The sequence below is a fragment of the Microcaecilia unicolor genome, chromosome 8 (genome assembly GCF_901765095.1).
Source record: "Microcaecilia unicolor chromosome 8, aMicUni1.1, whole genome shotgun sequence".
Taxonomy (NCBI): Eukaryota; Metazoa; Chordata; class Amphibia; order Gymnophiona; family Siphonopidae; genus Microcaecilia; species Microcaecilia unicolor.
In genome coordinates, this window is record NC_044038.1 from 23,713,694 (window position 1) to 23,730,501 (window position 16,808).

Here is a 16,808-nt window from a genome sequence, read left to right on the forward strand (position 1 = left end):
CAAAATGTATAAGCAGTATGTTTTATTCACACACAAACTAGTTTTCCATTTGACAGAAGATGGTGCATAAATACTGTGGTATCAAAGACCTTATCACAAATTGGCCTGAGTTTTCACATTTAGAGGGATAGTTACTAACCTGTGCTAAGTGAATAATGCATAATATTTACCTCTTAACATTCATTAAATGTCAAAAAAGTGCATTATATTACCATAATATATATTAGTTAAGGACACCATGGGCTAAATAATAATGTGATGTAAAGAATGCAAATGGATGCAAAGCACCTCATTATTATATGGAAAAATAATTGCAGCTTTAAGCTAGCATTATTTTTCCTTCCTGGGAGCATTGAGCCACTAACACTCAGTCTGATGCTTCCAGGTGCCATCTTAAAGGGGCTGGTACCTTTGTAAAACCTTGTAGACCAACCCCCCCCCCAGTCAAATTCCTTAACCCCTCCAGAAGACTCCCCCCAGATGCCACACCCCTCTAGTCACTCCACCCAAGAGGTCCCCTCCAACAATCCCCAGTCATTCCTACTCCCTCTGGTGCTGGGTTCAGAACGGCTGCGGTCAAATCCTAGTGGTAGACCACCAGGAAGTTTTCAGGTAGGCCTGGGGGTTGAGTTGAAGGGGTCTTCTCGAGGGGAAGGTGAAAGGTCTACAGTGTGAGAGTGGGTCTGGAATGTGGATCGGAGGGAGTTTTCCAGCAGGGTTGGGAGGGTCTTGACTAGGAGTGAGTGGTCAATGAGATTTTACAAAGTTGCTGCCCCTTTAAAAAAGGCTTCCAAGGAAAAGAACACATGGCTTGTGTGGATGATCCCTAGTGGCATTATTCATTTACCACGGGAGTCAGCAACCTACAGTATTCAATTTCCACAAGTTAGTGACTCCCGTAGTAAACTTAGAGACCGAACAATGATCAACCATTACACTTTGAGAAGGCAATTCTGAATAGCCTGTTTGGGCATTTTCAGCTCATATATATTAGTGAAACAAAATGGAACATTCCCGGTTTCAAAACACATAAGCTAAAAGCATCGCTATATTTTCCACCAGCTACTTGTGTGGGCAGCTGAGGGAGGAAGAGGGGTAACATAATATGTGAGCTTTTGATCAGACAAGACATTTTACCTGTAAGATTGGCAATAATAACTCTGAGGGGGTAATTTTCAAATAGCTCATATAGCTGGAAACTATGCAGTGCTTTGAATCCACATATTTTATGTAAATTTTCAACAACCCGCTAAGTATATGTATTAAGAAAAAAAGAGTCTGCATACATTGAACCCATTGCTATTTGTGCAGGTGGCAGAACGGGAGCAAAGTAGCACATATACAACTGAAAATTACTTATGTGCATGTTATTTAAATCTCTCAACCTAAACACACCTATAACAACATCTCTTTGTAATGCAGCTAAAAGTTAGTAGCATTCGAGGGAGAAAATTTCAGGAAGGTCATTTTACATGGGTAAATATCTATTTACTTAGTAAATTGCTTAGGAAATTGTCTTCCCAGATTAAGGCTCAAGGTAACGAATAGTTTTCTTTACCAATGGTGAGGGAATTTTTATAAAGCTTTTTTCCACATGTAAAGTCTGTTTTACATGTAGAAAAGAGCTTTCATAAAATTGCATGACCACATTTGCACAGAAAATGTGTGTCTACTTTTATGTAATCTGCATGTAAGTTTTCCCGGGGCACAGTCTGGGAACAGTGGAGGTGGACATCCAATGTATGTGCATATTTTGTACAACAGGTTGATTGGCGTTTAAAGAATGAAGAAGCTCGATTGTGGCTATTAAGAAAAGAACAAAAATGGATTTTTCGATTAAAGTCAATGACTCCTCTAGGGTTAAACGGGAAGATTGAGTGGATACATTTCTTTTGAGAAAAGAATATATGTCAGAAGGACTGATTTTTCATAGACAAACAAGTCAGTTTTTTAGGACTGAAAGATTATGATTGGATAACGTTGACAGCGTGTGACGTCATGTCCTTTATTTAAAGTGCCGCCATGTTTAATTTGAATTGCCAGCCATGCGATCGTCGGCATACTGAACGGGCTATAAGGATAGTCATACTTTAAAAGGATGAATAAGTTAAGATAACACCTTTTTATGTTTATCATTCTTTTTCTTTCTCCTTCATCTAGGAAAGATGACCGTTGAAATATATAATTGAATAGCTGTGGTCCTGAAGCAGCGTATTGTGAAACGGGACCCGTTGACCACAGTTTGATTTCGGTCATGAAAGGAGAGAGTTTATAGTCTGCCTAAGCTAAGTAAAAACTTTTCAATTTGGATGGCAGGGTGAAATTTTTCTTTTGTGGTAAAAGGAATAGTAAAAGCAAAAATAAAATAAAAAATAATTAAATACAGGAGGTTTTTTGTATCGCCCATGATGATGAAACGATAGCTTTTATCCCACTTACAGCTGTGGGAGAAGCTTTTTCTTGAGGCGTTTTTCCTCCTTTTTGAAAGATGTATGCTTACATTTAACAACTGAGTTCTGTATTTATATAGGAAGATTTATTTGATTGAACCAGTTCCCTACTGATATTTTTAGTTTATATCCATATTTTATCATATACATTGCACAGAGTGCATCCACACAGTTTCCCTTTTTCAAAGCAAGTGTAAATTTGTGTGTAAGCATCTATGCATATGCATATATATATATATATATATATATATATATATGCATATATATATATACATACACACACACATACACACACCTAGATTACCTTTAGAAAATAGGCTTAAGTAGGCACCCGTTTTGACTTCTCATATGTGCATCCTGTTATACAATTACTAGTGGTATGATTAAGTTATGGATAATGGCAGCTATTTGTGACAAGTTTTAGCCACTCAAATAAACATCAGTGGAAATGATGGAAATAAGGGCAGTATTTGAATTCAAGAAAACACGGGACTACTATGTAGGATCTCTGAGGGAGAGGAATGGATTGTACAGATCAGTGGTTGGTATGGATGGGCAGACTGGAAAAGCCATATGGTCTTAATCTCTCATCATTTTCTATGTTGCTATGTTTCATTTTCAAGGTTACATTGAATGAGTCTCTAGAGGCTAACGGTTTTACTGGGCATTCATACCTGTTGCAATTCTGATAGACCATGGCCATGGGATTTACTCTGGTTGCTTCATTTTTTCTTAAAACAAACATAGCATAACATAAGGCAGGTCTTAATTCCCTTCTTCTTGATCATCACAAGTAAATAATTGTCCAAACGTGGGTATTTAGAATACAGTTCAATTTGATGGTTCGATGTGCTCTTTCAAACAAACATACTGTGGAATTAATGGGGCATTCCGTAATTTTCCAGAGCAGACTGCATGAAAAAAACTTACAGGAAAGCTTTGGGAAATTCTCATGAATAGAACTTTTGCAAAAAGAAGCCTGTCTTGACCTTCCTTTTAATACTTGGTATGCACCGACAAGAAATTATACTCTAGTGGTAATCACCTGTCCAGATGAAATGCTGCTATTTCTGAATTATGTCTTTCAAAATCTGAAAAATAGAAGAAGTCCGGTGGTGTTTCTTGCTCTCTGGTTTGCCTGCAAAAAAACATAAAAATTTAGCCTCACAGATTGTACTCGTATTTATTTATTAGGATTTATAAACTGCCTTTAGAAAAAATTCACCCAAGATGGTGTACAGCAAGAATATTGCCTAATGCCCTCAGAACTAATTGTTTCTTAGCTCTCCTCTTTGAAGTTCTGTTTTCTTATTTCCAATTCATTTTTATTTTGTGACATGTTTTAATACATATAATATGCAGTCAGTATTAAGTCTAAATACAATACTAATTGCCAATCAGAAACCATGGCTTTCTAACAGTTCCTGCCCTTTCATTTTGAAACTGTTTTAATTTGTAATCGCATGAAAGATGAACACAGAAAAACTTTTTTCAGAATACATTGATTTCTTTTCAAACGGTTATGCTAATTTATGTACAACTGTCAGTTTAAAAAAAAAAACTATTTTTAGATGAAAAAGGATATATACATACTGTAGCTTGGCAAAAACAATGCATTTTCCCCATACACAGTTCAAACCTTGTGCAAAGAAGTGTTTTCCATAAACAAATCACTACCATCTGCATTTTATCTCCCACAGAGTTGAGATGCTTCACATCTGTTTTAAAAGCAAAATCTGATCCAGAAACTGAGGCTTGAATGAAAGGGTACAGCTTCATGTCGAGAGCTGAATCAACTGCAGAAAACTGTAATTATGCCTTTCTGCTGCATATCTGACATATGGGACCATCATTAAATCACTGCAGGAACAGAACATTCTCATGGATTTCACTTTTCTATTAACTCCCTACAGCTCTGGGCGCTGGTGGTGTATACATCATTAACTTTAGCAAACCTTTTATTTTCTTACAGCTTTAACCTTTCAGTGGCATTTTCCTATATCTTTACCAGACATCACACCATAACTGCTAACCTACCTTCTTTTTCCTGCTTGCAGTCTATTCAGTCTCTCTTCCCAAAACAACTTGCTTCCTAAACTGCTCTGGACTGAACTTCAGCCTAATGAGTGTTTAATATATCCAGTCAGTGCTTTGTAAAGTTAACAGCTCTTGGACCTGCTGCTGCTATGATAAATCAGAAAGAGTACGGCAAAAGCTATACTTTGTTTGAGATCAGTATTTTACAAGAAGGTCCTGTACCTCGAATCTCATTTTCTTAACTGACAAGCTACTAAAGTATTTTAAGGATTTAAGACAATGAAAACTCCAAGGTGCCACAACCGTTCCTTTTCTCTGCTATCTGAAAGCTAATATTCAACTCTAGTTAGGTCACAGCAGACATTTGCAGGAGGCAGCTGCAAGGGGCAGTAGCGAATGAATGGGCTTTCCTCCTGTCCCATCACCCCCACTAGGACCACCAGGGATACAGGTAGGCCCAAGGGGGGCTGAGGATGAAAGGATAGTAAAGAGGATGGGCTTTTTCAGGGGCCAGGACCGGGGAGGGGGGAACGTAGGAATTAAAAGTTAGTTATGCAAGTCCTAGCCAATATTCAGCGCCGGGGCCCACATGGCTGGGAATTTAGCTTGAACACACCTTTCCCTTTGCAACTCAGGAAGATTAGCCATGTTTGCGATAAAATAATATATAACTAATCAATAGTAGATTACTTTCTAGGGTAAGTAATCACTAACTGCTTTAACGAGTAAATAATCAGTAATTTGTAACCCATTTATAGCATGTTTCAGAAGCAATGTTAATAACTCTGCAGATCAGGTCACATAAACAGAGTGTCACATGTTCTACCCAGAAGGCCAGAGCACGTGCGTCTATGAGAAATTCAAATCCACTAATTTCCTGTCAGGGATATCAGATTCAATGCATCCCTACATCACCAAAGCTAGAAACTGGAAGAGTATGACAGCAACCAGACAACTGCAAACGTGTACTGTTTCTGTGTTTCATAGTCTTATACTTCCTTTAACCACCTGCTACTTGACGCTGTCAGAGAAAGAAAGGATTCTGGACTCGATGGACCTGTGGCTTGACAGTTTGACAATTCTGCCCAACAGGATAAACTCGTAGCATAAGGTATGAAGCGATACTACATATGCATACTTGATCTTGATTTGTCCTTGCCATTTTCAGGGCACAGACCATAGAGGTCTGCCCGGCACTGGAACCTTGTTCTCCAACTACTGAAGCTGTCATCGAAGCCCCACTCCAGCCCATCCAAATCTCCCCTGCCACGATTAGGGCACAGACTGTAGAAGTCTGTCTGACACTGGCTTTGATTTGTAGTTTACTGGCGTTGCCATCTAATTACCGCTAAGTTTGTTTGGTTCCATTCTTTCTATACAGGATTCCTTTGTGTTTATCTCACACATTTTTGAATTCTGTTACTATTTTCATCTCCACCACCTCCCGTGGGTGTACTTTTTTTGCAATGCAACTTTGGTGGATTTTAAAAGTGAAAGTAGGCATTGACTTTCACTTAGAAATTTACCATAGGTAAACTAAGCACATGCATTTATGCCTACATGATGTTCATAGGTTTTCCTTAAAAAAAAAATCACAGGGGCAATTCTATACCTGGACACTACAATTTAGGCACTTAGATGCAGAGTACTGAGCGTTATAATTCTATAACGGAATCTGTGTACCATGATTCTGTTATAGAATACTAGTAACGTGCCTACGTTTAAACGTGTCTACTTATGCCATGTCAATAGCAGGAGTAAGTGGGCACCCCTGATGTGGCAATTTAGCATGCATGTTGGTCCTGCCCATGCTTCTGTCTTGAGAATGTCCCCCTTATATTTATGTGCTGAATTGCATGTATGCCTTACCTAGTGCTATTCTAAATTGTGTCAAGGCTCCTCCCCTTGCATTTGAGTTTTATATTTCTCTTAAGCTCAATTCCTCCTAGGCCATATTTTTTTTGGTTACATTTGTACCCCGCGCTTTCCCACTCATGGCAGGCTCAATGCAGCTTACATGGGGCAATGGAGGGTTAAGTGACTTGCCCAGAGTCACAAGGAGCTGCCTGTGCCTGAAGTGGGAATCAAACTCAGTTCCTCAGTTCCCCAGGACCAAAGTCCACCACCCTAACCACTAGGCCACTCCTCCACTCCTTTGTCAGAACAGACCTCCTCCTAACTAGATTTGATTGGCATCCTTCTGGAGCAGCGACCCAGAATGTTCCTCTTGCAACTGCATAGGAAGTTACACTTGGTATCATGCTACTGATATGCCAAAAACTTCACAGATCAGTGCTTTGCTTGTTCAGTCTACTTTTGAAAGATTCACATTTCTAGTCTTTAGAATACAGGATCTGCAAATTCCATTTCAGTCTGATCTGTTCTTTGATCATGTCTTACCTAAGGAAATATAGTAAATGTGCAAGAATATACACCAACTTATGGCTCTGACATTCGGTGCACATTTCTGCACACAATCCATGAGTGGGTATGAGAAGCCATTGTCAGCTCTGTGTTAAATAACGGGGTTAGGTTTTCAAAGGTAAATTTGGCAAACCAAATCCTACATTTCCTTTTTGTGCTGTGTGCAATTTTCTTCATTCAACTGTTCATTTGAATATAGAAACTCTGCAGGTATAAAAATATAAAACCATACAAGCACTCAAGATACTGTGCATCTCTGACAGTTGCTCAAACAGTTTGTTCAACTTCTTTGTGAAGACCAAGCCCACTGAAGTGGCCCTTAACCATGTGCAGAATAGCAGGCTGCCGGGAGCCTTACATCTTTGCCAGCAAAGAGAACAGACCAACATGGAAATGCTTTCTCAAGGGTGTACAGATCCAGCGATGTCGTAAGGGAGGACAGCACCCAGGTTGGAGGGGGAGGAGCGACCCTGCCCCCTTACTACATCACTGTAATTGCCTCCACTCTCTCCTTCCCCCCCCCCCCCCCCCACCGGTGCGCACCATATACATGAACTGTGGAGTCCCCAAGCCCTGCCAGCGGAAGCCCTCCTGCCCGCACACCGCATAATCCACTCCCCCCATGCAACACTGGGATTTTGTACAACTGAACATGCGTGGAGGCACATCTCCCCAACACATGTGCGAACACTGTGCATGTGTGGGGAGGGCTGGGCCTCCCTCACACTTGCTTTGTTGTACCATAACCCAGCAATGTGCGGGGAGGGGGGGGGGGGCAAACGGAGTGCGGACAGGAGGGCTTCCACTGGTGGGGCTTGGGGATCCCACCAGCCAAGCACCTCAATTTTGTTTGGGGGAGGGGGCTGGGGCGCCCACCGCACCTTGCCAAGATGGCACCCAGGGCAGTCTACCCCACGTCCCCCTTACCTACATCACTGTACAAAACTGAAACATGGTACCCCCAGAAGGAGAATCTATTAAAAAGTTGGTTGATCTATAGTGTGTGTAGTCATGCATGTCAAGAACTCTTAGTAGAATGGTATATATTAATTTTCCAGAGTAAACCAGTCTGAGACTGTTGATTACTTTAGCATCAAAAAAGCAGACACATTTTCTGGATTTATAAACAGAAATCTAACATCACTTTAATTTCCAAGAATCGAGCTGAATGCAATTCTCAAAAGATTTTTGCCATGGACATAGAAATTGAAGAAGTGGCTTGGGGAAAGGGGAGAAGAGGGAGGTACCCTGTGGACAACTGATCTTACTAAATTGTTCTGTGTACTGAAAAATAAGTTAGATGTCAAAGATTGGTAAAAATGCAAATCTAATCAGTAATATTCAGGTCAATTTTCAGTCCAGATGGTGAACTGTATAGTGCTACTGAAAATCCATGGATACAGGACTTACATTTAGCAGCAGCCGCTTAGGGCTAGATTCTATATATGGTGGCAAAAAAAAAAAAAAAAAATCAGCGCCGAAAAAAGCATTATTCTGTAAGCTGTGCTTAAAGTTAAGCACGGTTTAAAGAATGTCCAGAAATTGCACCTAAGTTTAGGCACAGCCATTTGCACCAACTGAAAAGAGGTACAAATACATTAGGCATGTATCCCCATTATTCTATAACATGCATTAATTTTAGGAATGCCCCTGGTCTGCCCAATAACTCGCCTATTTCCACGACCCCTTTTTCAAATCACGTGTAAATTTTAGGCGCAGATCCCACTTATTATTTGAGTAATTTGTAGTCACCCATATTTGTCTGCTCTTCCTTTAAAATCCACCTGAGTTATTTTATTTTTATCTATTTAATTTATTTGATTCTTGATATACCACTTTCCATGGAAAAATCAAAGAGATTTATATATTACTTACAGGTAATTTTTCCCTAGTGGATTCACAATTTTAAGTTTTGTACCTGGGGCAATGGAGGGTTAGGTAATTTGCCAGGATCAGAAACAGCCACAATAGAAATTAAATTTATCTCAAGCATTTCCCATATTCTCTTGATCAGGATTCTCTAATTTCCTCATTATAACAGTGTCATTTGAAGATACCTTATTCTGAACCATGTGATCCCGAATGAGAGTTTAAAAAAATGTTTTTCCTATTATACTTCTCTAAACTATTAAGAATATAGTCACAGCTTGTATGATATCACGCCTTATCCAAGTCAGGTTTTTTTTTCTTCATTTGTTATTATCCTGACTATATGAGCAAACAAGTTCTCAATCTTAATTTAACCCAAAAGTCCCTTTCCACCCAGTATAGCTTTTCACTGTGGCCCAGAAGATGTACAGCTCAGTTGGAAATTGACTTGTGCTAATAGCAGTTGCTGGGCCTGACAATATTAAGCATGTTGGCAACTAGTTTTGCAGAAATTGGAGAATGACTTTTGTCTTTCTTGTCTTGCTCAGTACAAGGAAAGCAGGAAATGACTCCATACACTTGGAATGATGGTACATTCTTGTAAGCATTGGTCTTGATGAGAATTTCAATCAAAATGTCATTGGATTTCTCCACAACTACTCTCTAAGATTTACACATCTTTCCCTCTCACTGGGACTGCAATATCATGAGTGTTCATTCACAAGTGCTTGGGTTTTCACCTTCTTCCATGTAGGTCAGCCACTGCAGTAAGAATCCTGTGGTCATCGTCCACAAACATCAGCTGCTTCTAGAACACTGAGAAGTCGGGCTACTAGACGTCTTCCTTGCACAATGGCTGGATCTCCTTTCCCTACTAGGGCCATGAATGTTCTATTTCCCAAAAACTCAGCTTGAGTTTCAGTAGATGAGCTCAGGGATTAAACCAAGGTCTCTGTCATGGCAGCATGCAGCACAGTCACTGGGTTATCAGGCTGGATTATAATGAAATTTTAAATGGAAAATGGTTTCATTAAGAACTAAAAACATACATTCCTGGATAATTTGGTAATGTATTTTGGATATTGATAGCAAAAGAAAAAAGGGACAATTTAAACAACTGCAATTGTATAGTATAGTCAACAGGGAGAAACTAGCAACTAATACCTCTGACCAATCCCCAATTATGGAGAATGGCATGAGTTCTGTATGACCAGCAGTAAAACTCTTTTTCTCAAGGCACACCACAGAATCTACAGTTGTGGCTGAAGAGAAGTGAACAAATTCCTGGATGACCCCTGCTTTGCATGCTAAAGCTCAGAATTCATACTTCTGCAATATCTGCTGGTAAATTTCTAATATTCTTGTTCACAGAAATGAAATTTGAAAAAAAGAATCACAAATGGAATTCCTGGTGGATGACACCCAATTAAGCAAATGTCTTTCATACAAAATAACACTACCATAAAGGAACGCATACGTACTAGATGTAGAAAAACATTTTTCACTTTGTTGCTAGAGGAAAATGCTTAGCGCATCTGGCTCATTATCTTGAAACAGTAGGGCTACAAAAGGCCTTGAAGCAAACAAATCTGAGTAAGACAAACAAAAGGAAAAAGTCATTAAAGTAGGTTTGAAAAGTAAGGCTGGTAATACACAGAAGCAGACTGTGTGTGTGTAGGGGTGGGGGGTGGGAGGGTGTAGGAAGAGGTGGATAGAACATCAGCAAAAACACAAATGGCATACTAGACAAAAGAGCCCTAAGTACACTCTGATATTCTAAAAATTAGGTTGTAGAATAAGGATTTGGAAGGAATTTTAGTGAATAAGATCATAAGAATAGCCAAACTGGGTTAAACCAATGGTCCATCTAGCCCAATATCCTGTTTCCAACAGTGGCCAATCCACGTCACAAGTATCTGGCAGAAACCCAAATTATAGCAACATTCCATGCTACCAACCTAAGGGCAAGCTGTGGCTTCCCCGTGTCTGCCTCAACAGCAGACTATGGACTTTTCCTTCAGAAACTTGTCCAAACCTTTTTTTAAACCCAGATATGCTAACCACTGTTACTACATCCTCCAGTAAAGAGTTCCAAAGCTTAACTATTCGTTGCGTGAAAAAATATTTCCTCCTATTTGTTTTAAAAGTATTTCTATGCAATTTCATTGACTGTCCCCTGGTCTTTGTACTTTTAGAAAGAATAAAAACTCAATTCACTTCTACTCGTTCTACATCACTCAATCTTGTAGAACTCAATCATATCCCCCCCCCCCCCCTCCACCGTCTCTTTTCCAAGCTGAAGAGACGTAATCTCCTTAGTCTTTTCACATATGAGACCAGTTCCATCTCCTTTATTATTTTGGTCGCTCTTCTTTGAACCATTTCTAATTCCACTATATCTTTTTGAGGTACGGCGACCAGACTTGAACACAATACTCAAGGTGAGGTCGCACCATGGAGCAATACAGAGGCATTATAATATTTTTGGTCTTATTTTGCATCTCTCTCCTAATAATTCCTAGCATCCTGTTTGCTTTTTTGGCCACCGCTGCACACTGGACAGAAGATTTCAGCATATTGTCTGCAATGACACCTACGTCTTTTTCTTGAGTGCTGACTCCTAAAGTGGACTCTACCATCAGGCAACTATGATTTGGATAATTCTTCCCAATGTGCGTCACTTTACATTTGTCTACATTAAATTTCATCTGCCATTTGGATGCCCAGTCTTCCAGTTTCCTAAGGTCTTCCTGCAATTTTTCACAATCCGCATGCATTTTGACGACTTTGAATAGTTTCGTGTCATCTGGAAATTCAATCACCTCACTTGTCATTCCAATTTCCAGATCATGTATAAATATGTTAAATAGCACCGGTCCCAGTACATATCCCTTCAGCACTCCACTATTCACCCTCCTCCATTGAGAAAAATGGCCATTTAACTCTACCCTCTGTTTTCTGTCCAATAACCAATTCTTAATCTGCAGAAGGACATTGCATCCTATCCCATGATGGCTTCATTTTCTTAGGAGTCTCTCATGAGGTACTTTGTCAAAAGTTTTCTGAAAATCTAGATACACTACATCAACTGGGTCACCTTATTGACATGTTTATTCACGCCGTCAAAGAAATGAAGCAAAGATCTTTGTCTGAATCCATGCTGACTGTGTCCCATTAAACCATGTTTGTCTCTGTGTTCTGTAATTTTAATCTTTATAATAGTTTCCCCTATTTTGCTCAGCACTGAAGTCAGGCTTACCGGTCTGTAATTTCCTGGATCACCCCTAGAACCCTTTTTAAAAATTGGCATCACATTTGCCACCCTCCAGTTTTCAGGTACTACAGACGACTTTAATGACAGGTTACAGATCACTAGCAGAAATCAGCAATTTTATGTTTGACAAGTTAAAGAGTGATGAATCACCAAAGAACTCAATTTGGTTCAGTACATCTTCCAAGTATAGGTAGATCCCTTACATAGTAACAAAATAAGTGATGGAAGATAAAGACCTGAATGGTCCATCCAGTTTGCCCAACAGTCACATTCATTCTCAAGTCTAGATTAAATCAACGATGAATGTGATATTATATACTTGATCATGGTCTTTCTTTGCTCTTTCTGGGACATAGACCATAGAAGTTTGCCCGGCTCTATCCTTATGTTCCAGCTAATGGAGTTGCCATCAAATCCTATCCGAATCCATCTTGTCATTTGTGGAACACAGACCATAAAAAGTCTGCCCAGCATTGTCCTACGTTCCAAATTACTGGAGTTTCTGTCGAAGCTCTCTCCAGCCTATCCTAAACTGGATTGCTATATGTGGCACTCAGACCGTACAGTCAGCACAGCACCGGCCATCTATGTACCATTTGACATGCAAACACATATGAACCCTTTAAGTTTGGGGTTTTTTACCATTCATTTTCTAATTAGAGATCCTCTGTGTTATCCCATGCCATTTTGAATTCCGCCACAGTTTTTTTTCTCCACCTCCCTCGGGAGGGCATTCCAGGCATCAACCACCCTCGCCATGAAAAAGAATTTTCTGACATTACTCCTAAGTCTACCACCCCACCACCTCAATTAATGCCCTCTAGTTTTACCATTTTCCCTTCTCTGGAAAATATTTGTTTCTATAATAATACCTTTCAAGTATTTAAACATCTGTATCATATCTCCCCTGTCCCTCCTCTCCTCTAGGGTATACACATTCAGGTCTTCCAGTTTCCTCTCATATGTCTTTTGGTGCAATTCCCATATCATTTTTATCGCCTTCCTCTGGATCGCTTCAAGTCTTCTTACATCTTTAGCAAGATACGACCTCCAAAACTGAACACAATACTCCAAGTGGGGCCTCACCAACAACTTGTACGGGGCATCAACACCTCCTTTCTTCTGCTGGTTACACCTCTCTCTATACAACCTAGCATCCTTCTTGCGGCACAGGAACCACCGCCCCGAGATCCAACAACTTCTGCAACATGGAATCCACAGCCGATTTTCTGGCCAACATGGCACACCAGGATTCCAAAAAGGAATCTGCGATGGGAACGGCAAATTCTAATCTGTAACCATCTCTGATGAGATCTAAGACCCACTGGTCTGACATAATTTTGGCCCATTCTCCGTAAAATAGGGTCAAACGACCTCCAATGGACACGACCGGAGAGTGAACCTGCGCCCCATCATTGTGCAGGACATCCAGGGACCTGAGATCTGGGAGAAGTACCCGAGGGTCGTTTGCCACCATGAAAGGACGAACGCTGTTGAAACCTGGAACGCTGAAAGGACGAACCACGACGGGGCCAATAATGGCGAGAGTGGCGGAAACGAGGCCTTGCAGAAGCAGATCTAGAACCAGACTTGCCGGGGCTGTGCACAAGACCCCGAAGGCGGTGACCGCTCTCTAAGGGAGCCTCCACAGCACTCCCGTGCCCCACAGTCAGGCAGACGCTAGCAGAGAAACAAATCCTGCTTATGTCTTTTTTAGGCCTGTCTTCTGGAAGGCACTGAGATTTAGAATCACCTAAATCTTTAACAATCTATTCAAGATCTTTGCCAAAAAGTAGTTTCCCATGAAAGGGAAGTCTTGTAAGGCGCTGTTTGGAAGCTATATCAGCTGACCAGTGGCACAACCACAGGAGCCGCCGAGCTGAGATCGCCAAAGCCATCTGCTTAGCAAATGCCCTAACCAAATCATAGAGAGCATCCGCCAGATAGGCAAGGGCCGACTCCATCGGAGCAGAGGAATCCAACACAGAAGCCGCATCCGAACCTAAACTCTGCTGAAACCAGGACAGGCACGCTCTAGCCGCAAAGGAGCTACAGATGGAGGCCTGCAGAGCCAGAGCCCCTACCTCAAAGGAATGTTTTAAGGGAGGCTTCGAGACGCCTATCCTGGACATCTTTTAGTGCAACTCCACCCTCCACCAGCAGTGTGGTCTTCTTAGTGACCGCAGTTACCAAGGCATCCACTTTAGGTAAGGAGAAAGTATCCAAAGTAGCAGCAGACACTGGATAAAGACGTGCCATAGCTGTAGCTACCTTAAATCCACTCTGGATCAGACCACTGAGCTGAGATAATTTCCTGAATAGATTCATGCATAGGGAAGGCTTTAGAGGGCTTGCGCGTGCTCGCCATCTTAACAGAGGACGAAGCCTGTTCCTCTGCATCAGAAATATTAACCACAGCTAAGGCTTCAGAAATCAAAGCCGGAAGCTCATGTCGATGAAAAATCCGGACAACTGTGGGGTCATCCTGCTCAGCTGTCAAAGGCTCACCCTCCTCTAAATCATCAAACTTAGCACGCCTTGACTCCCCACATCCTGTCAAAAGAGAGGGAGTAGGAGACAGCGATCTCAAAGACCCCTCCTCAGGCAAGGGTGCTAATTTTCTGCACTTAACAGAATCTACAAAGGAAGAGGATCCGCGATCACCCTTGGAAGGCAAAGTCTCCCTGATCTCCAGAGCAGAAGGAGAAAAGGGGGGAGGAACAAGAGAAAATCCTCTTTTCATTAAATAAGCTTGATGTAATAACAAAATAAAATCAGGAGAAAAATCCATGCCTGCCATAGAAGCGACAGAAGCATCCAAGATAGAATTAACTACAGAACCTACGCTAACACAGGCAACACCCGCCCCCGCACCAGAAACACCCGTTCCAGAACCGGAGGGATAGGATGCCTCAGAGGAGGAAAATGGCGCTGACTCCAGAGCTGCATCAGATGCAGCAACCACGAGGTGTGCGGTGCTATTACTACTACTACTTATTTCTAAAACGCTATTAGACGTACGCAGCGCTGTACACTTGAACATGAAGAGACAGTCCCTGCTCGACAGAGCTTACAATCTAATTAGGACAGACAAACAGGACAAACAAGAGATAAGGGAATATTAAAGTAAGGATGATAAAATAAGGGTTCTGAACTAGTGAATAAGGGTTAGGAGTTAAAAGCAGCATCAAAAAGGTGGGCTTTTAGCTTAGATTTGAAGACGGCCAGAGATGGAGTTGAAGAAGCTCTCCGAAGCGCAGGAAACCTCCCCCCCCCCCCCCCCCCCAGTGTCAAAGCACCCTTCAGTGCCTGTGGCCGCTTTGGAGCAGCGAGACACACACAAACCTGCTGCGGAACGGCGAGAGCTGCAGCAGGAACATCGTTTCACAACTTTGGCCGCCTTGCCAGTCTCAATGCGCGCCACCAACGAAGCGATCCGAGCTGCAAAATCAAATTCAGTAAAAAGACTCACAGGGGCTGTGCACAAGAATCCAAAGGTTGTGACCACTCTCTAAGGGAGCTTCCACAGCACTCCCGCTCCCCACAGCCAGGCAGATGCTAGCAGAGAAACAACTCCTGCTTATGTCTTTTTTTTGCCAGCTAGATGCTGCAAAGTTGTAAGGGGTTTTTTTTTTCTTTTCACTGTTGCAGCAAAGACAACAGTCCAGGGAGCTCACAGAGAGCAGGGGGAAAGGGGTAGAGCAGGGACCTACAGAGCAAGTATGCCGTCAAGGTTGGCACCATCAGCCAGATGCTCCCCCAATCTCAACTGGCACAAATGCCCAGGAGCACCCCAAGAAGAACCCAGGAGCTGGAAGAAATCCGTCCACCACCTGCTGGAGATAGAGATATACTGAAGTAAGAGGGAGTTGGATGTCCAGTATCACTGGCTTCTTTAAGTGTTCTCTATCTCCACCTGCTGGTAGGTGGATACAACCCACCAGTTCCTGGATTCATCTGCTGCTAAGGCTAAGGAACCTCAGATACTATCACCCCAAGATCCCTCTCCCTGTCTGTGCATATCAGCCTCTCACCGCCTACCAGATATGTCTCCCTTGGATTTCTACTCCCTAAGTGCATAGCTCTGCACTTCTTTGCATTCTTCAAGCAAAGAATTTATTCAATCTCCCCACTATAGCCTTGCCCTCCATGAGTGTTCCTTTTGCTCCTTCCTGATCTAACAGTCCCACAAATTCCCATGCAGGCTTCCTGCTTCTGATATACCTGAAAAAATCGTTACTATGAGTTTTTGTCTCCGTGGCAAGTTTTTCTTCATATTGTCTTTTAGCCTTCTTTATCAATGCTTTGCATCTGGCTTGACAGTGCTTATGTTGCTTCTAATTTTCTCCATTTGGATGCTTTTTCCATTTTTTGAAGGATGTTCTTTTGGCTCTAATAGCCTGTTTCACCTCACCTTTAACTACGTTGGCTGTCATTTGCTCTTTTTTCCACCTTTGTTAATACATGGAATACATCTAGTCTGGGCTTCCATGGTGGTATTTTTAAACAACATCCATGCCTTATTTAAAGTCCTAACCTTTGTGGCTGATCCTTTCAGCGTCTTTTTAACCATTTTCCTCATTTTGTCATAGTCAACCTTTTGAAAATTAAAAGCTACTACAGTAGATTTCCTTAGTGATTTCACTCCAGATATCAGCTGAAATTTGATCAAGTTATGATCACTATTTCCCAGCAGATCCAACACCGTTACCTCTCGTACTATGCCCCGCGTTCCACTAAGGATTAGAACCAAA

General features: G+C 41.5%; 1 protein-coding gene across 1 annotated transcript in view; it reads right to left on the reverse strand.

Moving 5' to 3' along the window:
• The window catches only part of FAM20C (FAM20C golgi associated secretory pathway kinase), a 155,426-nt gene that overhangs the window by 41,877 nt on the left and 96,741 nt on the right, over positions 1-16,808 (reverse strand). The window contains exon 4 of the mRNA XM_030211342.1: positions 3,496-3,588. Within this exon, the coding sequence (XP_030067202.1) occupies positions 3,496-3,588 (93 nt within the window). The remainder of the gene's footprint in view (positions 1-3,495; positions 3,589-16,808) is intronic.